Below are 21,552 nucleotides of genomic sequence, written 5' to 3'. Positions count from 1 at the left end.
TAAAGGCGCTATATAAATTCCAACCGTTTACCATAACCATTTTCTTCCGAGGGAACTGGTTGATGGATAAACTCATAATCAGCCACAACTCTCTGTTAGTCACGCTCGGCTTCTCTGGAAAAAATGGTTGGCCCCTCCCCTTTATCCTGTGTGACAGGTATGGGCACGACTTTCAGCCAATCAGGGGGCCAGGTTTCTGTTTGGGTGCTGTGTTTCCATGGAAGATTTTCTGTGATTTTCATGCATTTGTTTTTCAGTAGGACTGCATTCCTCTGAGCAATGACTTACCAATCGCCATAACAACAGGGCAAACGGCTGGCTGCGTTTGGGTCGAGGTGACACTGTGCACGGACTGAGTGTGGCCACGCCCGGAACATAGCTATGTGTGCAGGGTGTGTTTCAGGAGTGGAAGTATACAGGTGTGGGATCTCATTCAGCTGGTTGTCACAGTGTTTGATTTCACAGTGCTGGCCACACTCTCTTCATCACCGGAGTGGGACAACGTTTTTATTTTCACCTTAAAATCAGGGATTATTTTGGATTCAAATACTCTTCTGTGCCCGATTGATCTAGCCTGGTGCAGAAGGTGGGGTTTACACTGTTAGAGAGTATTTCTATGCGGTTCCAATACACCAGACAAGCTCAGTAAAGCGTAGAAAAGTATTTCAATCCGAAAAAATCACATATTTGACCCAGGTTTGTGTGTACATAACTGCCTTAGAGGGGCAGTTATATACCCCCCCATCTCTCTTTCTCTCCAGAGGGGCAGTTATTTACCCCCCTCTCCCTCTCTCTCCCCAGGGGGGCAATAACGCCGGGCACACGGTGGTGGTAGACTCAGTGGAGTACGACTTCCACCTCCTCCCCAGTGGCATCATCAACCCCGAAGTCACCGCCTTCATCGGTGAGTCCCCTACCCACTCACCGCCTTCATCGGTGAGTCCCCTACCCACTCACCGCCTTCATCGGTGAGTCCCACACCCACTCACCGCCTTCATCGGTGAGTCCCACACCCACTCACCGCCTTCATCGGTGAGTCCCCTACCCACTCACCGCCTTCATCGGTGAGTCCCCTACCCACTCACCGCCTTCATCGGTGAGTCCCACACCCACTCACCGCCTTCATCGGTGAGTCCCCTACCCACTCACCGCCTTCATCGGTGAGTCCCACACCCACTCACCGCCTTCATCGGTGAGTCCCACACACACTCACCGCCTTCATCGGTGGAATAGGGAATAGGGCACTGAGATTGTGTATGGCTGCTATCACAGGCAGGTACATGTGTGGAATGTGGAGTGGCTGCCCTTCCCAGCTGCTGGTTCTGTGGTTTTCCCTTTTCTCCTGTGAACGAAAGCGTGTGAGGAGTGTGAGGAGTGTGAGGCGTGTGGGGCGTGTGAGGAGTGTGAGGAGTGTGAGGAGTGTGAGGAGTGTGGGGAGTGTGGGGAGTGTGGGGCGTGTGAGGAGTGTGAGGAGTGTGGGGAGTGTGGGGAGTGTGAGGAGTGTGAGGAGTGTGAGGAGTGTGAGGCGTGTGGGGAGTGTGGGGAGTGTGAGGAGTGTGGGGAGTGTGGGGAGTGTGAGGAGTGTGAGGAGTGTGAGGAGTGTGGGGAGTGTGAGGCGTGTGGGGAGTGTGGGGCGTGTGAGGCGTGTGAGGAGTGTGAGGCGTGTGGGGAGTGTGAGGAGTGTGGGGAGTGTGGGGCGTGTGAGGCGTGTGAGGAGTGTGGGGCGTGTGGGGCGTGTGGGGCGTGTGAGGAGTGTGAGGAGTGTGGGGAGTGTGAGGAGTGTGGGGCGTGTGAGGAGTGTGAGGAGTGTGGCGTGTGGGGCGTGTGGGGAGTGTGAGGCGTGTGAGGAGTGTGAGGAGTGTGAGGAGTGTGGGGCGTGTGAGGAGTGTGAGGCGTGTGGGGAGTGTGAGGAGTGTGGGGCGTGTGAGGCGTGTGAGGAGTGTGGGGAGTGTGAGGAGTGTGAGGCGTGTGGGGAGTGTGAGGAGTGTGAGGCGTGTGAGGCGTGTGAGGAGTGTGAGGCGTGTGAGGAGTGTGAGGAGTGTGGGGCGTGTGGGGAGTGTGAGGCGTGTGGGGAGTGTGAGGAGTGTGAGGCGTGTGAGGAGTGTGAGGCGTGTGGGGAGTGTGGGGAGTGTGAGGAGTGTGAGGCGTGTGGGGCGTGTGAGGCGTGTGAGGAATGTGAGGCGTGTGGCAGAGCCTGCTTCCAACAAGAACCAGCAGAACCTGTAGCTCCCCAGAGCTCTCTGTTGGCTTCTCTTGTGAAAGGCCATCCCCATCATAAAGAGTTCATACTGTACATATACAGAATATAAGTCTAACCCTGGAACCAATGTGTCATTTAAAATAAATGTAGTTGGGTTTGGCTGTGCTCTGGTTCTGTGTGAAAAGAAAGGGAAGGATAACCCAATAATAATAATAATAATAATAATAGTAATAATAGTGATAATAAAGCAGGATAACCCAATAATAATAGTAACAGTAATAATAATAGTAATAATAAAGCAGGATAACCCAATAATAATAATAATAATAATAGTAATAATAATAATAATAATAATAATAATAGTAATAATAATAGTAGTAGTAATAATAATAATAATAATAATAATAGTAATAATAATAATAGTAATAATAATAGTAATAGTAATAATAATAATAATAATAATAATAGTAATAATAATAGTAGTAATAATAATAATAATAATAATAGTAATAATAATAATAATAATAATAATAGTAATAATAATAGTAATAATAGTGCAGGATAACCCGATGATCTCGTCTGATCTATGCATCAGCAGCCTGTCCGTCACAGGCTGGGGGAGGGGCCAGCTGCAGCCGCAGAAGTGGATTCTGGGTAATAATGAGGTCATGTGCAGCCTTTACTGTGCATTGTGTTTGTACTGATATAAACACTCGCCTATTTTTGGCATTTGGGTTGCGTCAACATCTCCTCAGCCATTTTCCCCCCACTGACAATTAATCTACACAGAACTGGGACATTGTGGTCAGTGACATTACATTATTATTATGACAGAAAAAAATCAATCATATACAGGTGTGTACAGAAGCTGCTGTACGACTAGGGCTAAATGTGACTGTCTGTGTTTGTCAGAGGACAGGAAGTGATGTCAGAGAGGTGTAATGTCGCTGACTGTCCTCACGGTGCGTTAGTTACGCTCTCACGCCGTGCTGCTCAGCTCCACGTCCTGCGGCCCGCAGGGTCTGCAGGTGTTTACTCCACCCGTGCGCGACACCACCTGACTCCACCCGTTATTTCACCTGCTCGGGACAGGACGTGAGGTCATTAGTGAAATCAGGTGGTGTTACAAAACACAACATCACGTCGAGAACAGGCCATTTAGCCCAGCAATGCTCACCTCTCCGTACTACGACTCCTACTGCGTAGTCAGCCTAGCGTTGTTTCAGCCCTGCTCTCTGAGTTTCTGCCTCTGCTCCATGACCCGCTGAGCTGCAGCGTGCGTTGGAGCAGATCCATGCAGACGCTGCGGCCCTCGGGACCTGGGAGTTTAATCTCCCGGCTCTCGTCTGTCTGAGGTCAGACGGTGTCCCTGCTGCAGCTGGTGGGTGGGCCCCGAGGTGGAGGTGCTGTCCTGGGCTGTGGACGGGCCCTGTGGCCCCGAGGTGAAGGTGCTGTCCTGGGCTGTGGACGGGCCCTGTGGCCCCGAGGTGAAGGTGCTGTCCTGGGCTGTGGACGGGCCCTGTGGCCCCGAGGTGGAGGTGCTGTCCTGGGCTGTGGACGGGCCCTGTGGCCCGGTCTCGAACCCGAACTGTGGCAGCCGCCCCGCCGGGTGCAGAGGTGGGACCTCCAGGGGCCAGAAAGTTAAAGTCCTGCCATGTGTTCCTTCCACCCATGAATTATAATTAGTTCTCCATCCTGGCTGACGAATGGCTCTAAATTGTCTAGCGGATTCAGGTGGTTGGAACGAAGTACTGGGGAGGATCTTTACCTTCTGAACTGGGTTTTGCACCTGTGCTGCAGTGTTACCCGGGAAAGGGCGGGGCCAATTAGAGTGACAGTCCGGCTGTGAAGAGTGTTCCTCAGACTCGTGTCTGTGTGAGTGTGACTCGAAGCGCAGACTGGCGTGACGTTTGCGTTGTCTCTGCTCTTGCCCTCCTGCAGGTAACGGGGTGGTGATCCATCTCCCGGGGCTGTTCGAGGAGGCGGAGAAGAACGTGTCCAAAGGGAAAGGTGCGTCTCCCGCCGGGGGGGCTCCGGGGTGCTGTTCTGCCCTCGGTCCTCTGGGGGGCGCTGTCATCAGCCTCTGTACATTTGGCAAAGGTGGAGGCACGCCCCACAGACCTTACACAGACTCATACTCCATGTCATGGCGCCTGGGGAACGGCAGATTAATCGTGTTTCGGGGGGTTTGCCGGATGGCAGCTGGTCATGACTGTATTTTCATAATTGAATAACGGGATAAAAAGACAAAAGTCCTGTTTCAGCTGTTTCCATTGTGTCCGCAGGTCTGGAGGGCTGGGAGAACCGGCTGATCATCTCCGACCGAGCACACATCGGTATGAGTGTGTGTGTGTGTGTGTGTGTGTGTGTGTGTGTGTGTGTGAGAGTGTGTGTGTGTGTGAGTGTGTGAGAGTGTGTGTGTGTGTGTGTGTGTGAGAGTGTGTGTGTGAGTGTGTGTGTGTGTGTGTGTGTGAGTGTGTGTGTGTGTGTGTGTGTGTGTGTGTGTGTGTGTGTGTGTGTGAGAGTGTGTGTGAGAGTGTGTGTGTGAGTGTGTGAGAGTGAGTGTGTGTGTGTGTGTGTGTGTATTCACTGTGCTGGATTTAGGTTACCTTTTTTTGTGTTAAATACCACCTCCTTTGTGTAAATGTGATTGGTGTGGCATTTAACGTTAGCCTTTTGTTTACTACAGTACCTGGCTGACTTACAAACACACACACACTTGCGCACACTCTCTCTCACACACTCTCACACACACACACACACTCACACACTCACACACACACTCACACACTCACACACACACAGACACACACACACTCACACACACTCACACACTCACACACACACACACACACACACACACACACACTCTCACACACTCAGACACTCACACACACACACTCTCACACACACACACACACTCACACTCACACACACACACACACACACACACACTCACACACACACACACACACACACTCTCACACACTCTCACACACACACACACACACACACACACACACACACACACACACACACTGGTTTGAGCTGTAGCTGGGAGGATCAGACTGTACGAGTGTTGCACGCGTCTCTCGGTAATGAGTCACAAATACCAGCAGCGTTTACTTCTGCCCAAGTTACTGCCCGCTAAATAGTTCACACACTGAATTCTCATAGCGTAAGAGTTCAGGGGGTTTTTACTCATTTGCATATAAATGTGTTTGGTAAGACCAAAGAAAATGTATCACTTCAGTTAATTACTACTGCATTAGTGTACTTAATTAAAATTTTTCCAGTTCTGGCCTTGAGGGATGGCGGTTGGTTGTGATTTTGTTTGTGAGTCGAGCTCCTCAGTATCGCAGTGGAGATCCTTAAATGGCCGTTAAACTTTAAACTTTAAACTAACGGTAAAAAGCCTCCTGTGCTGGACCGGGGCCAGTGTTTCCCGGGAGACAGTGTTACCCGGGAGACAGTGGTGTGGAGATGTGTTAACAAGCCCTTTAGTCTGAAGATCTCTTGAGATTTTCTTGTAGAAAATATTAGCTGTTTTAAGACTAAAACAGGAAAAGTCTGAGTACAAGACCAAGGGCTATTTCACAAAGCAGGATTACAGAGTTAGCTGGATAACTGCACTGAGTAAAACCCACAAAGCAGGATTACTGAGTTAGCTGGATAACTGCACTGAGTAAAACCCACAAAGCAGGATTACTGAGTTAGCTGGATAACTGCACTGAGTAAAACCCACAAAGCAGGATTACAGAGTTAGCTGGATAACTGCACTGAGTAAAAAAAGTTAAAAAAAAAAACCCTCCTCTCTCTCTCTCCCTCCCTCGCTCTCTCTCTCACTCTCTCACTCTCCCCCCTCTCTCTCCTCCCTCCCTCTGTCCTCCTCTCTCTCTCTCTCTCTCTCTCTCTCTCTGCAGTGTTTGATTTCCACCAGGCTGTCGACGGGGTGCAGGAGCAGCAGAGACAGCAGCAGGCCGGCAAGAAGTGAGAGTCTCTCCATCACCCCCCCCACCCCCCACAACCCCCAAACACCCCCCACACACACACACTCACACACTCTTACCCCCCCTCCCCACCCCCAAACTCCCCCCACACCCCCCAGACACCCCACCCACCCCCCACAACCCCCAAACACCCCCCCCCCCCCACACACACACACACTCACACACTCTTACCCCCCCTCCCCAGCCCACTACTCCCATCACCTCCAAACACCCCCTATTATGTACACCCTGTCCTGTCCTGCATGTCTATGGCTGCATTAGACCATCACTGAGAGCTGGCGCTGTCTGGAGCCTGTGGCTAGCAGCCTGTGGCTAGCCAGTTTGAACAGGAAGCACTGCTTTCCCTAGGGCCTCTGGGTAATGTAGTTCTTCTCCTCTTCAGCTTGGGCACGACAAAGAAGGGGATCGGCCCGGTGTACTCAGCCAAGGCCGCGCGCAGCGGTCTGCGGATATGTGACCTCCTGGCGGACTTCCAAGAATTCTCAGAGAGGTATCGGCGTTCCCATCTTTCCACACGGAATCCTGAGCCAGAACCTGGCAAGAGAACCTCTGAGCACTTCCTGTACAATAACTCCCTGCTCTTCCTGTTAGGCTCTTCTTCTGTTCTTAGTTTGTTTATCTATTGGTCTGCTGGTATTCAGGGTGTGTGTGTGTGTGTGTGTGTGTGTGTGTGTGTGTGTGTGTGTGTGTGTGTGTGTGTGTGTGTGTGTGTGTGTGTGTGTGTGTGTGTGTGTGTGTGTGTGTGTGTGTGTGTGTGTGTGTGTGTGTGGAGAGGCAGGGTCATTAAATGTGAATCTGTTGAAATAAAAATGATGCATTTTTAGTCACTTCAGTTAAGATCATCCTAATCATGTAAAGGGTTTCAGGATGAACCAAAAGATTTATTTCTTCTGTCAGTTGTGACTGTTGTTTCTGTGCTCAGATTTAAAGTATTAGCGCTGCAGTACAAGACCATGTACCCCACGCTGGAGGTGGACATCGACGGAGAGCTGGAGAGGTTAAAGGTCAGTCTGAGTCATCAGGGTGTTGGACAGGGATGCGGAGTGTCACTGATCTAGACCTGATGTCATTATTGTACCCTGCGGGATGAACTGCATCCTAACAGTGCTCCACTCTCCACTCGTGTGTGTGTGTGTGTGTGCGTGTGCGTGTGCGTGTGCGTGTGCGTGTGCGTGTGCGCGTGCGCGTGCGCGTGTGTGTCTCTGCAGGTGTATGTAGACAGGATAAAGCCGATGGTCAGGGATGGTGTGTATTTCCTGTACGAGGCTCTGCACGGCCCCCCCAAGAAGATCCTGGTGGAGGGGGCCAACGCCGCCCTGCTGGACATCGACTTTGGTGAGCTGCCCCCTCCCCCCTAGCCTCAGTGAACAGACCATCCTGTGGTCTGGTGCTGCAGTGAACAGGCTCTGCTGTGTACAGCTGCTCAGGAAATAAGAGCTGGAATAGCTAGTGACCACGCAGGATTTATGGATGGCTCTAGAACTCCATTGATATTGTTACATCAGCTTTAGAATGTTCCGATGAGAACACGTGATAATCACATGATAAACCTGTCACCTAACGCCATCCTCCTCGCCCTGACCTCCTCACCTGTCCTGGATCAAATGCGTACATTGCAAATTGTTTTGGGTTCAAATACTTTTTCTACGCATTAGTGAGCTTGTCTGGTGTATGAAATACTCTAAAAAACATGCAAACCCCACCTTCTGGTCCTCTTGGTCGGATCAATTGGACCGGGCAAGATCAATCGAGCACAGAAAGGTATTTGAATCTAAAACCATGACGTATTTGACCCAGGTCTGGTCCTGACCACACGGCTGAGCTCCCCCAGGCCTGGTCTACGTGCTGCTTTAGCGTCACCTCATCCCTTCCCAGCATGCCGTGCTCTCTCTCTCCTCAGGGACCTACCCGTTTGTGACCTCGTCGAACTGCACGGTGGGCGGGGTGTGCACGGGGCTGGGCATGCCCCCCCAGAACGTGGGGGAGGTGTACGGCGTGGTGAAGGCCTACACCACCCGCGTGGGCATCGGGGCCTTCCCCTCCGAGCAGGACAACGTGAGAGACACCGCCTGCTGACGTCCGACACGTACAACACCATACCTACAGTACTCTTACTCAGCTGAGGCCCTGTCCAAAGCCACTTACAGTTGATTAGCCTGAGCAGGGGACAGTCCCATCTGGGGCAGTGTGGGGCTACGGGCCCAGCAGCTGTGTGGCTCTTACTGTGGCCACACTGGGGCTTCAGCCACCGACCTTCCAGGTCGCAGTTAAGCACCTTAGCCACTAGGTTTTAGACTGCCAGCATTAGAGTAGTTTATTTTGAATTGTGGTGGGATGTTTTTGGGGTGAGCTGGTGTTGGGGCACACAGCTAATGAGCCGGCGGTTGACTGGTGGATGGAAACCCTCACACGCCCCAGTCCTCCAGCAGCACGCCTGCTTGTCCCAGCAGACCCTTCTGTTTAATCAGCGGAGTTAGTGATCTCCGTGAGAGCCGACCGGGGCTGCTGATTGGAGGTAATGAGCTGCAGTGTGACCGCTGTGGGGTGTAAATGAGCCGGTTCTCCACTCGTTTTGGGCCCTGCTCCCCGGGCGGTAGTGCCTCGTGCTAACGAGCCTCCGCAGACATTTGGTTTAGACAGCCCCGAAGACCAGGCTCTCACACAGATATCTGCTGCCCTCTGGTGGCCAAACACACACATCACTCAGGGAGGTCCTCAGAATGGTACAGGACGACAATTCGACACAGAGTTGGTAACACTTCATTTTACAATCTGTTAATTACGTAGCACTTACTGGTTTGATTCTCTCACAGGAAGTCTGAGTTGTGGGTTTGATTCTCTCACAGGAAGTCTGAGTTGTGGGTTTGATTCTCTCACAGGAAGTCTGAGTTGTGGGTTTGGTTCTCTCAGGAAGTCTGAGTTGTGGGTTTGATTCTCTCACAGGAAGTCTGAGTTGTGGGTTTGATTCTCTCACAGGAAGAGTGAGTTGTGGGTTTGATTCTCTCACAGGAACAGTGAGTTGTGGGTTTGATTCTCTCACAGGAAGAGTGAGTTGTGGGTTTGATTCTCTCACAGGAAGAGTGAGTTGTGGGTTTGATTCTCTCACAGGAAGAGTGAGTTGTGGGTTTGATTCTCTCACAGGGAGAGTGAGTTGTGTCTGATTCTCTCACAGGGAGAGTGAGTTGTGTCTGATTCTCTCACAGGGAGAGTGAGTTGTGTCTGATTCTCTCACAGGAAGAGTGAGTTGTGTCTGATTCTCTCACAGGAAGAGTGAGTTGTGTCTGATTCTCTCACAGGAAGAGTGAGTTGTGTCTGATTCTCTCACAGGGAGAGTGAGTTGTGTCTGATTCTCTCACAGGAAGAGTGAGTTGTGTCTGATTCTCTCACAGGAAGAGTGAGTTGTGTCTGATTCTCTCACAGGGAGAGTGAGTTGTGTCTGATTCTCTCACAGGGAGAGTGAGTTGTGTCTGATTCTCTCACAGGGAGAGTGAGTTGTGTCTGATTCTCTCACAGGGAGAGTGAGTTGTGTCTGATTCTCTCACAGGGAGAGTGAGTTGTGTCTGATTCTCTCACAGGGAGAGTGAGTTGTGTCTGATTCTCTCACAGGGAGAGTGAGTTGTGTCTGATTCTCTCACAGGGAGAGTGAGTTGTGTCTGATTCTCTCACAGGGAGAGTGAGTTGTGTCTGATTCTCTCACAGGGAGAGTGAGTTGTGTTTGATTCTCTCACAGGGAGAGTGAGTTGTGTCTGATTCTCTCGCAGGAAGAGTGAGTTGTGTCTGATTCTCTCGCAGGAAGAGTGAGTTGTCTGATTCTCTCACAGGAAGAGTGAGTTGTGTCTGATTCTCTCACAGGAAGAGTGAGTTGTGTCTGATTCTCTCACAGGGAGAGTGAGTTGTGTCTGATTCTCTCACAGGAAGAGTGAGTTGTGTCTGATTCTCTCACAGGGAGAGTGAGTTGTGTCTGATTCTCTCACAGGGAGAGTGAGTTGTGTCTGATTCTCTCACAGGAAGAGTGAGTTGTGTCTGATTCTCTCACAGGAAGAGTGAGTTGTGTCTGATTCTCTCACAGGGAGAGTGAGTTGTGTCTGATTCTCTCACAGGGAGAGTGAGTTGTGTCTGATTCTCTCACAGGGAGAGTGAGTTGTGTCTGATTCTCTCACAGGGAGAGTGAGTTGTGTCTGATTCTCTCACAGGGAGAGTGAGTTGTGTCTGATTCTCTCACAGGGAGAGTGAGTTGTGTCTGATTCTCTCACAGGGAGAGTGAGTTGTGTCTGATTCTCTCACAGGGAGAGTGAGTTGTGTCTGATTCTCTCACAGGGAGAGTGAGTTGTGTCTGATTCTCTCACAGGGAGAGTGAGTTGTGTCTGATTCTCTCACAGGGAGAGTGAGTTGTGTCTGATTCTCTCACAGGGAGAGTGAGTTGTGTCTGATTCTCTCACAGGGAGAGTGAGTTGTGTCTGATTCTCTCACAGGGAGAGTGAGTTGTGTCTGATTCTCTCACAGGGAGAGTGAGTTGTGTCTGATTCTCTCACAGGGAGTGTGAGTTGTGTCTGATTCTCTCACAGGGAGAGTGAGTTGTGTCTGATTCTCTCACAGGGAGAGTGAGTTGTGTCTGATTCTCTCACAGGGAGAGTGAGTTGTGTCTGATTCTCTCACAGGGAGAGTGAGTTGTGTCTGATTCTCTCACAGGGAGAGTGAGTTGTGTCTGATTCTCTCACAGGGAGTGTGAGTTGTGTCTGATTCTCTCACAGGGAGAGTGAGTTGTGTCTGATTCTCTCACAGGGAGAGTGAGTTGTGTCTGATTCTCTCACAGGGAGAGTGAGTTGTGTCTGATTCTCTCACAGGGAGAGTGAGTTGTGTCTGATTCTCTCACAGGGAGAGTGAGTTGTCTGATTCTCTCACAGGGAGAGTGAGTTGTCTGATTCTCTCACAGGGAGAGTGAGTTGTCTGATTCTCTCACAGGGAGAGTGAGTTGTGTCTGATTCTCTCACAGGGAGAGTGAGTTGTGTCTGATTCTCTCACAGGGAGAGTGAGTTGTGTCTGATTCTCTCACAGGGAGAGTGAGTTGTGTCTGATTCTCTCACAGGGAGAGTGAGTTGTGTCTGATTCTCTCACAGGGAGAGTGAGTTGTGTCTGATTCTCTCACAGGGAGTGTGAGTTGTGTCTGATTCTCTCACAGGGAGAGTGAGTTGTGTCTGATTCTCTCACAGGGAGAGTGAGTTGTGTCTGATTCTCTCACAGGGAGAGTGAGTTGTGTCTGATTCTCTCACAGGGAGAGTGAGTTGTGTCTGATTCTCTCACAGGGAGAGTGAGTTGTGTCTGATTCTCTCACAGGGAGAGTGAGTTGTCTGATTCTCTCACAGGGAGAGTGAGTTGTGTCTGATTCTCTCACAGGAAGAGTGAGTTGTGTCTGATTCTCTCAGGACATCGGGGCCCTGCTCCAGACACGGGGGCGGGAGGTGGGCGTGACCACGGGGCGGAAGAGGAGGTGTGGCTGGCTGGACCTGGTGCTGCTCCGATACGCCCACATGATCAACGGCTTCACCGCGTGAGTCACCTGACCCGCCACAGCCAATCAACACCCAGCGAATATAATATCCTGACCGACACACAGCCAATCAACACCCAGCGAATAACCTGAACCACGCACAGCCAATCAACACCCAGCGAATATAATATCCTGACCGACACACAGCCAATCAACACCCAGCGAATAACCTGAACCACGCACAGCCAATTAACACCTATTTTCTGCCTTATTTTAATTGGGTGACAGAGATAGAGTGGCAGGGCTATGGCTCATGAATCATGGTTGAATTTCTTTCTCCCTCTCCCTCTCCCTCTCTCTCCCTCCCTCTCCTTCCCTCTCTTCATCTCCCTCCCCTCTCTCTCTCTCTCCCTCTCTCTCCCTCTCTCTCCGTCCCTCCCTCCCTCTCTCTCCCTCTCTCTGTATTGCAGTATAGCCCTTACTAAGCTGGACATCCTGGACGTGTTTTCAGAAATTAAAGTGGGCGTGGCCTACAAGGTCAACAATGAACCGATACCTCATTTCCCAGGTAAGGCTGCACACCTGTTCAGTTCACTGACACACCTTGGTCTGGAGTCTGAACAGCAGCCACACCTTACCTTACATTACATTACAGTGTATTTAGCAGACGCTTTTATCCAAGTCGACGTACAAAACGGCATAGTGTGCATATCAAGGTCATACAACAAATGGCCGAAGATGTCTGGATAAAAAATATTCACACTGCAGATTCTGGCTCTGGTTCACATTGCATTAAGTTGCAGTTTTAGGCCCAGATTTCTGCTGCTACCAAACACCAGAACATGAGAACATTTCAGCGGGTCTGAAATCCTCTGCAAGCTGTACATTTGCACAAAAGCATCTATCTGGAAACTGACTTCATTTTCTCCCCACTGGGGAGATGTACAATGTTGGGCCTCTGGCGTGGTGTTTGCCCTTCTGTTACTCTGTACAGCATCTTTGTGACAATCTCTGTAAAAAGCGCTATCCAAATAAAATTGACTTTCCCTTTTCATCTCTCTCTCTTGCTCTTTTTCTCTCTCTCTCGCTCTTTCTCTCTCCCACTCCCTCTTCCCCCTCCTCGGTCTCCGCAGCCAATCAGGAGGTGCTGCACCAGGTGGAGGTGCAGTACGAGACCCTGCCCGGCTGGAACACGGACACCTCCGCGGCCCGGACCTTCCAGGACCTCCCTGAGGAGGCGCAGCGCTACGTGCGCTACGTGGAGGAGCGCCTGCAAGTGCCTGGTGAGACTCTGCCCCCCTGCCCCGCGGAGCCAGCTGCACACAGGGCTGCACACAGGGCTGGAGTTAGGGCTGCAGTTAGGGCTGGAGTTAGGGCTGGAGTTCGGGCTGGAGTTAGGGCTGCAGTTAGGGCTGGAGTTAGGGCAAGAGTTGGGGCTTAAATTAGTGGTTAAATTGGGGCTTAAGTTAGGGCATTTAAGTTGGCACATAAGTTGGCATATGAGTTAGCACTCGAATTAAGTGTAGCGTAGAGGTTAAGGTAAATGACTGGGACCCGCAAGGTCGGTGGTTCTAATCCCAGTGTAGCCACAAAAAGATCCGCACAGCCGTTGGGCCCCTGAGCAAGGCCCTTAACCCTGCATTGCTCCAGGGGAGGATTGTCTCCTGCTTAGTCTAATCAACTGTACGTGGATAAGAGCGTCTGCCAAAATGCCAATAATGTAATGTAATGTAAAATTTAGCGTTTATGTTAGCTCTTATGTTAGTGCCAATGTTCGTGTTAAGAGCTTGTTTCTCTCTCCCTCTCCTCCCAGTGAAGTGGATCGGCGTGGGTAAATCTCGGGAGTCCATGATCCAGGTCTTCTGAGGACTACATATCCCAGCAAGCTCCAATCCCCCCCCCCCCCCCCCCCCTCCAAGATTCTACCACTTCCTGTCCCCCTAGAGGTCAAGGGTCAGGGCCACTAAGGGACACGCTGCATGTTGACGTTTATCAGCGGGGAACACCCCCCACCCCCCCCCCACCCTGCCAAATCTCCAGAACAGCAGCATAACAGTGAACCAACCAGGGGGCGTATCCCACTACGACCACGCTCACACTAGCCCCGCCCACCATCCAACAAACCAACCACGCACGTGTATATATCATCCACCTTCATTCTTCCAGAAAAAGGACCAATCGGTAGCGCAGTGTCAAAACACAGCCTCTCCCTTCCTGTTCCTTTGCTCCGGTTTCCTGTCTCTGGGCTTGTCTGACGTCCTCAAATCTGTGTCTGTGTGTGTGTGTGTGTGTGTCTATCTCCGTGTGTGTGTGTGTCTGTGTGTGTGTGTCTGTGTGTGTGTGTCTGTGTGTGTGCGTGTCTGTGTGTGTGTGTGTGTGTGTGTGTGTGTGTGTGTGTCTGCGTGTGTGTCTGCGTGTGTGTCTGCGTGTGTGTCTGCGTGTGTGTGTGTGTGTGTGTGTGTGTGTGTGTGTGTGTCTGCGTGTGTGTCTGTGTGTCTGTGAGTATGTCTGTGTGTGTGTGTGTGTGTGTGTGTCTGTGTGTCTGTGTGTCTGTGTGTGTGTGTCTGTGTGTGTGTGTGTGTGTCTGTGTGTGTGTCTGTGTGTGTGTGAGTGTGTGTGTGAGTGTGTGAGTGTGTGTGTGTGCGTGTGTGTGTGCGTGTGCGTGTGCGTGTCTGTGTGTGTCTGTGTATGTGTGTGTGTCTGTGTGTGTGTGAGTGTGTGTGTGAGTGTGTGAGTGTGTGAGTGTGTGAGTGTGTGTGTGTGTGTGCGTGTGTGCGTGTGTGTGTGTGTGTGTGTGTGTCTGTGTGCGCTGTTCGCCTTTGCTGTTCTTGGAATGCCTCACTCTCATCCCTAACCTGCCTTCATGGACCTGCCTTCTCCCGCTCCACGGGGATTATGGGAGGATACTGCATTAAAAAAAAATCCTGTCATTTGTTACTGTTGGAAATATTCTCTCTATCTCTCCCTCTCTCTCTCTCTCTCTCTCTCTCTCTTTCACACATTTGCCTGTTACATTGCCTGTGGACGCCAGGAAAGGCTTTTTCTGTTTTGTTGTTGTTTTATTCCTGATTTGGGGTAAATGCCTTTGTGTTCCCAGGTCTATAGTCAGGGGAGCAAAGAGCCTTGTGTTCCTGTTTTTAAAGAGGTCGGAGTGTGTTCCTGTGTTTAAAGATGTCAGAATGTGTTCTTAAAACTACTGAAAAGGAAGACGTGTACAACTACTGTAGCAATAATCCATAAACAAACGGGAGGTGACCATTATCCTTGGGTGAAATCCATTATCCTGGGATTAATCCATGACCCTATCCTAGGAGAAGTCTGTTATCCCAGGAAAAAACACAGTATCATTCAGTCATGTATCTGGAGGAAGCAAAATCCTGTAACTTCTGTCTTTTGTTATTTAATGTCTGTACGTGTCGATAGACGTGATTGTATTTTCATTCGGGGGTGGCCAAAGGTCCAGACTTATGGGTCCAAATGTTGTGTGTTCTGTATGAGTGACGGTGTTTTACGGGTGCTTCTGAACACTCCTGAACACACCTGGCCGATCCGGTTTTAGCCAGTTCGGCAAAGGTTAATTTGTTCGGTTAAATTTCATAACGGTTAGAATTCTGTTTTGGACAAACCAGGTGTGCGCAAAACGTTTTGTAGTGTTAAATGCTTCTGAGGTCTACTGAGGGGGTATTTTCCCCTGAGACGCCATTACAAGGTAGAAATTAATATAATTATTTTGTAATGTTTCCATTCTGATTTGAGCAGATGTAGGGACCTAGCCTTAATTTCTCACCAGTTATTTATTTCAGGTTGAAATAACGTGCCACTTAGCTAGCTATATTAGCATAATGAATAACGTGCTAATTAGCTAGCATTATTGTTGGTTACTCCTGTATTAGACTACTGTAAAACCTTTCATACTGGGACACAAAAACAAGCCTTCAATTGTTAATGACAAGCTTCTTATATTCAGCTCTAAATACCAGTTTGTGCAAATGTGCGATTTAAATGATAAAGAGTAGAGTGTGGAAATAAATTTAAAAAAACGTGTAACGTTACGGGCTTCCAGAACTTGGGTCCGTCGCCTCTCGTTTAGAGTAAACTTGGCACGTCAGCCACCGCTGGTTATCGATTGTCCTTACACAGAACATACAACATGTTGAACTATAGAATGGAGCTCTCCTTTATAAATATGCAGCTTCATAAGGAGTCTAATGTAACAATTTCCAAAGAAACAGCTGTTTTTAATATATAAATACATATTTAATTTCATGTGTGGAGTTTGTTTAATAAAAGACCACTGTACTTTTCTTCGGAATGTTTTTTTCTCTTAATCGAAAATGAATTGGAACAAATAGCCTCGTGGCTCCAGCTGCGATGGTGTTGTATTTTAAGACTCAAAGCTCTGAAGACTCAGCGTGGGATGTAGTTTAAATAAAACACCTCGCATCGCGTTTAGCAGATGCTGAATGTGTTATTAATTTAGATTAAACTGCAGTCCTGACGTGCGTTGAGGATGGCAAACTTTACCTAACGTTCGTTGGCATATTCAAACTTTTATTTTCGCCTCGAACGTTAGCAACACCGTTTGAAAAGGTAGTGCGCGCCAAACAAAAATGGCTGCTGGAGGGGAAGACTCCGACAACCAAAGTTAACAATTATTATATACACTTTATCAGTGTAATATTTGTTTTTACCTTTAACAATAAATCACAGATAAGCAACAAATTCGCTGGCTGGCATTTGTAGACCTAAGTCGCATCCATTTGTATTTAAAAGGCGTTGGTGGCGAACTAAATCGAATGTTTATTTAAAATCGTTCAACAGTAACTGTTTGCTGTTCCGTCTTGAACGTACGTCTGGGGTCGCACTTAGCGCATGCTACCTAGTCCTGTCGTACTGCATTCTGCTAGCAGCGTGTTTGGATAAACCGAGATAAGTGGAATAAATCAAGCAACTTTAGAAGCAGTCTATATTGTGCTATATCTGACAGAACACCAGAAACCAAAATACTGTTACAATGGCCTGATTAACCTGTTCCTAACGTGGCCCTACTTTACATTACATTACATTATTGGCGTTTGGCAGACGCTCTTATCCAGAGCGACGTACAGACTAAGCAGGAGACAGTCCTCCCCTGGAGCAATGCAGGGTTAAGGGCCTTGCTCAAGGGCTCAACAGCTGTGCGGATATTATTGTGGCTACAGTTGAATTAGAACCACCAACCTTGTGTGTCCCAGTCATTTACCTTAACCACTACGCTACAGGCCGCCCCAGGCAATCTCCTTGTGGATGTGTGAACGCTGAAATATCACCAAGACATTTTACCATGTACTGTCTGTCAAAATGTATAAAACATTTTACGTAATTAAATGGTAAATAGCATTTTTTTTTTTAAACTTAGTTTGTACATTTTCCATTATGTTCGCAAAAAAGTACTTGTCTATGTGGTAAAGCTGTATTATTTATGGGAGCTAATATTCTGACATGCATAGACTTGGACAATATCCTACAATTATATTGATCATGTTGCTACTTTTTCAGGATGTTACAGAATATGCTCTTCATCCGTCATTCAGCATATTTATATGTATGGTCCAGTTCTGAGGCCTTACGCCAGAGGTGTCCAACCTTATCCTAAAAGGGCCGGCGTGGGTGCAGGTTTTTGTTTTAACCCAGCGGTAACACACCTGATTATACTAACTAACTAATCATGGTCTTTAATCAAGACCTTGATGAGTAGAATCAGCTGTCTTAGTCCTGTGCTAAAACAACAACCTGCACACACAGCTGCCTCTGGATAAGATTAGACACCCCTGCCTTACACGTCTCACGCAGGCCACAGTGAATGTACTGTCAGAACAACAACAGAACCTTCTCTTTGAATCCATTGCCAATTTGCCGTTTTAAAACATTTATTCTTAACATTACGTTTGTGTTTTATTAAAACATCAAATTAAACCGGGGATGGTGTGGCTGCCTGTCCAATTGACCAATTAACAATCTGTGCTGCTGCTTTTTGGTAAGTTGTTTTTCACACTACTGCATATTTACATTAATGTACCAGGAAGCTGCTCTGGTTACATTGATTCATGAGTGACCTTTAACCTGTATTTCAGTTCTCGACCACTAGGTGGCACTGTAGACACTAACTGCAGCCATCAGTGGTCACTACTGTTTGGGAGCAAGACAAATTAAACAATGAAGGACCAATTGAAGAGCTTATTGGTGTATGCCCAGTGAAAAACAGCTCCCTCTGCTGGCTGCTGTCATATTGCAGGAGGATCCGCGCTTCTCAGAGGGCCTGGGTGAGAGACGGGGGTGTACATCCTGTCCCCTGGAGCTGCAGAGGAAACAACACAAAACCCTGCTGACAACTGCAGCCATTTTGTTTCACGTTGTTGTGTTTTTAACAGATGTATCTATGATTTAGCTCAATAAAACTGGAGTGGACTGAATTTAAATTGTCAGGGATCATCAGATCTGGCCCTTGAAGAATCCAAATCCAGCCCTGGTTTTCTTTTCTCCCAGGTAATTGACGGGCTTCATCACACCTGACTCCCAGGTAAAGGCAGGGTGGAAAAGCCGCCATTGAGGATTGTGATCTGCTGCTCCATAGGGCAGGGGAGAGGGTTATCTCTGCAGACTGAACCAGAAGCTAATAGGCAGTGGAGGAGGGACCTAATGACTGGGACCCGGAAGGTTGGTGGTTCAAGCCCCGGTGTATCCATGTTAAGATACTGGGCTTGAGCAAGGCCATTGATTCCCACATTGCTCCAGGGAGGATTGGCCCCTGCTTAGTCTAATCAACTGTAAGTCGCTTTGGATAAAAATGTCAGCTAAACAGCAAATTATTATGATTATTACTGTTGGGAACACACTATTGTTCAGGTTCACAGGATTTTACGTGTCTTGGGGATACGTTTCTACCGTCTGCTTAAGGACCTGGAACACGGGCACTGGACCTACGGTAGAAGCAGGACAGCGAGCCGAACGCCTCCTGGTGGCTGGTGGCGGCACTGCGGCCGTCAGGGCCGCTGGTCGTGCGGGCGAGCTGGAGAGCACGCAGCGTCTGCAGATCAAAGGATTCTGGGTAATGCTCCTCGCGGGGCGCCGCCCAGGAAAACCTTGCTCTGGTAAACAAAGATACACAGCGGCATTGTGGGTAATTTAACTCAGGCAATAGAGTGGTAGACATTAGGGGTATGATTGACGGGGAATTGTTAAGACCCTAAATGTCTCAACCAGAGGCGGAAGACCTTGGGTGTGTCACACTCACACGCATATTCACACACGCACACACGTGCATGCATGCCACACACACCAAGAGCTCTTAACTCTCTGACAGCTGGCAGTATGAGAGCACGTTCAGTATTATGGTCAAATCCTAGCAGGTAAAAGCACGCCCCACCACCCTCCAACACATTTCTTTCCTCACCTGTCATTGGATGGAGGAGCCGCATGGACCCGCCCCACCTGCCCTGGATACAGGCCGACCGTGTCCCGCCCCTGACGCGGGACTCTGTCAGAGGGGTCCGGTGTTAACGTGGTCCAGAGTGGGGCCGAGTATTCCACACACGCCTTTAATACGAACTGGGCGTGTGAAACATTCCCACGATGGCACTCCTATAGTGTAAACACCTGGCAAACTCACCTGGCCGATGCAGGTAAGCTGGGACTCGAGGTCTCTTTAAACTCGTGTAGCCTCACTGCAATGCCAGACCCTGCCATCCTGACACCTGCTGAAGGTAAGAATCCCCCCCTCTCTACGCCTCTCCTGTGGACATCCAATTAACTCTTTCAAACAGTCAAAACCGTAAAACACACGATGAGTAATATTTTGTTTACAACCCCTTTGTTTTGTTTGTGACATTAAAAAATACATGCTGAGGAAGCAGGTATTTGTTTTATTTTCTGTTCTGCTCAGAGGATTTCAAACAGCAGAACAGCCCATTCAAAATGAACTGCGACCCCGGATTACATCAAAACCACGGCCCCGTTTCACAAAGCAGGACTACTGAGTTATCTGGATCACGGCGCCGAATAAAACCCAGAACAGTTTTACTCTGTAATCCTGCTTTGTGATACAGGACCCAGGACCTTGCCTCCGGTCAGACCGAATAATCAGTCCGTCAGTGGATCGCCACGTTCCCTTCGAGACTAACTGACAAGGAGACGGAAATCAACGGTCGTTTGATTCTCTTGTGAAACCGCAAATGGCAGTTTATTTCTACTGAGAAATAAGACGATAGCAGGTCGTTTCCGCATGAATAGCTAAAATGTCTGTAAGCGGTCGTCTGGCAGTCCGTGTGGGTGTGTCCCTGAGCAAGACACGTAACCCGCAATTGCTCCTGACGGTTGGTACCCTGCATTGCAGCCAATCGGCGTTCGTGTGAGCCTGAGTGGGTGTGTGAGTGGGTGTGTGAATGAGTGAATGAGACCGCTTTGGATAAAGGCGCGATATAAATGCAGACAATTTCTGACGTTGTACACATGAGGGAGCTGTTGCACAATATTTAAAAAAGGCCGTAACGGGAGATCACTTCACAATATTAAACAGGTGTGGAGTTGATGTGAAGAAACTGGTTTCCAACCTGTGGTATCCTGCGCTCTGGTTTATGGACTGTTAGTACTTCAACCGTATTTCAGATTCCGTCCAAGGGTACACGATGCGTGTATCTGACGCGACTACACGGCACAAATGAAACCAAAATAACTGCACAGTAAATTTGTGAAATTAAACTTTTCAAACTGAACTCCTTCCTCTCCCTTCCGGTCGTCTCAGTTACCCAGTTATGATCAGTCACCCGCCTGTAGTTTAACACAAACGATCAGGTATTACCTGTGCGTCCGTGTGAAGTCCAGCGAGGTCACTCTATGAAGGAATCCGAACTCGCTGCCCTGCGGTGAATGATTCAGCGGAAGATCCTTTCTTCTCTAGTTACCTGAACAAGCAACCGGACCCGGCCTCCATTCACGTGACTAAGAACAATTGTCACCAAGAAACGAGTTCCAGGTAGGCTACTGTCAGCTAACACAACAAACCGAAACTTTCAATTGACCAAAGCCGTGGGCTACTCTATCACAATGTGAAATTTATGAAGTAAGTTAGTAGCCCAATCATGACTGCCTGCAGTTTATTTTAAGTTCTCTGTAATATTCCGAACACTGGAGGGAGAGCTCATCCTAGTATGTACATATTAGATTTTCCATCGGAACTACGGACACGCCGCCTGGTTTATGCTACATTTTCATTAATTGCTATTATTTTACAATCAATGCGTAATAACTCCTATAACAAAATTAATGGTGTTATATGATAATTAAATTTCTTTCTAGATAAGAAAAAAAAAGTATAATACTATTTATTATGTAACCTACTTGTTTGCTTCTTTGTCAAGTCCATTGTGTGGAGTTGAAAAGCTCTTTCAGGTCTTTACTTGGGGACACAGTTGAAGATGTTTTGACCAGTTAAATAAGCCGAGTGAGTCAGGCCTCTGAAAATAAGTGTCCTTGAATTGGGAAAAAAAAAAAAAAAAAAAAAAAAGATCCCCTCCGTATTTATCTCTAATAATGATTCTGAATCTGAGACACACAAACTACTGTATCTGTGCTTCTCAATCTGCAGTGTGTAAACTACTGAATCTATCATTCTCAAACCAGCACAAAAACAAATATCATTCTCAAACTGAAAGATTGAATCTATCATTCTCAATGTAGTGCTGTTTACTACATATTTATTATTTTCAAATTGTGGTACATTCTTGTACTGATGATTAATGGGAGTTTTGTGATAAAATAGGCTTCAGTTTAACGCTGGTGAAATATAAAGAAAATCTATAGAAAGACACTCTCTGTAT

General features: G+C 48.5%; 1 protein-coding gene across 2 annotated transcripts in view; it reads left to right on the top strand.

Moving 5' to 3' along the window:
- LOC133121737 (adenylosuccinate synthetase isozyme 2) overlaps nucleotides 1-21,552 on the top strand; it is a 296,275-nt gene that overhangs the window by 10,898 nt on the left and 263,825 nt on the right. The window contains exons 2-13 of one of the 2 annotated variants that reach the window (XM_061231161.1): nucleotides 802-904; nucleotides 4,142-4,210; nucleotides 4,486-4,536; nucleotides 6,124-6,190; nucleotides 6,593-6,700; nucleotides 7,133-7,214; nucleotides 7,419-7,545; nucleotides 8,111-8,265; nucleotides 11,634-11,758; nucleotides 12,169-12,266; nucleotides 12,832-12,981; nucleotides 13,512-13,606. In XM_061231161.1, the coding sequence (XP_061087145.1) occupies nucleotides 802-904; nucleotides 4,142-4,210; nucleotides 4,486-4,536; nucleotides 6,124-6,190; nucleotides 6,593-6,700; nucleotides 7,133-7,214; nucleotides 7,419-7,545; nucleotides 8,111-8,265; nucleotides 11,634-11,758; nucleotides 12,169-12,266; nucleotides 12,832-12,981; nucleotides 13,512-13,564 (1,188 nt within the window). In that variant the 3' untranslated portion in view covers nucleotides 13,565-13,606. Of the gene's footprint in view, nucleotides 1-801; nucleotides 905-1,215; nucleotides 1,225-4,141; nucleotides 4,211-4,485; nucleotides 4,537-6,123; nucleotides 6,191-6,592; nucleotides 6,701-7,132; nucleotides 7,215-7,418; nucleotides 7,546-8,110; nucleotides 8,266-11,633; nucleotides 11,759-12,168; nucleotides 12,267-12,831; nucleotides 12,982-13,511; nucleotides 13,607-21,552 lie in introns of those variants that run through there. The other variant, XM_061231162.1, reaches the window with a different exon arrangement.

This window comes from Conger conger, chromosome 2 (genome assembly GCF_963514075.1).
Source record: "Conger conger chromosome 2, fConCon1.1, whole genome shotgun sequence".
NCBI classification, from domain to species: domain Eukaryota; kingdom Metazoa; phylum Chordata; class Actinopteri; order Anguilliformes; family Congridae; genus Conger; species Conger conger.
Note: the sequence above shows the minus strand (reverse complement) of the source record. Positions and strands in the feature narration are given on the sequence as shown.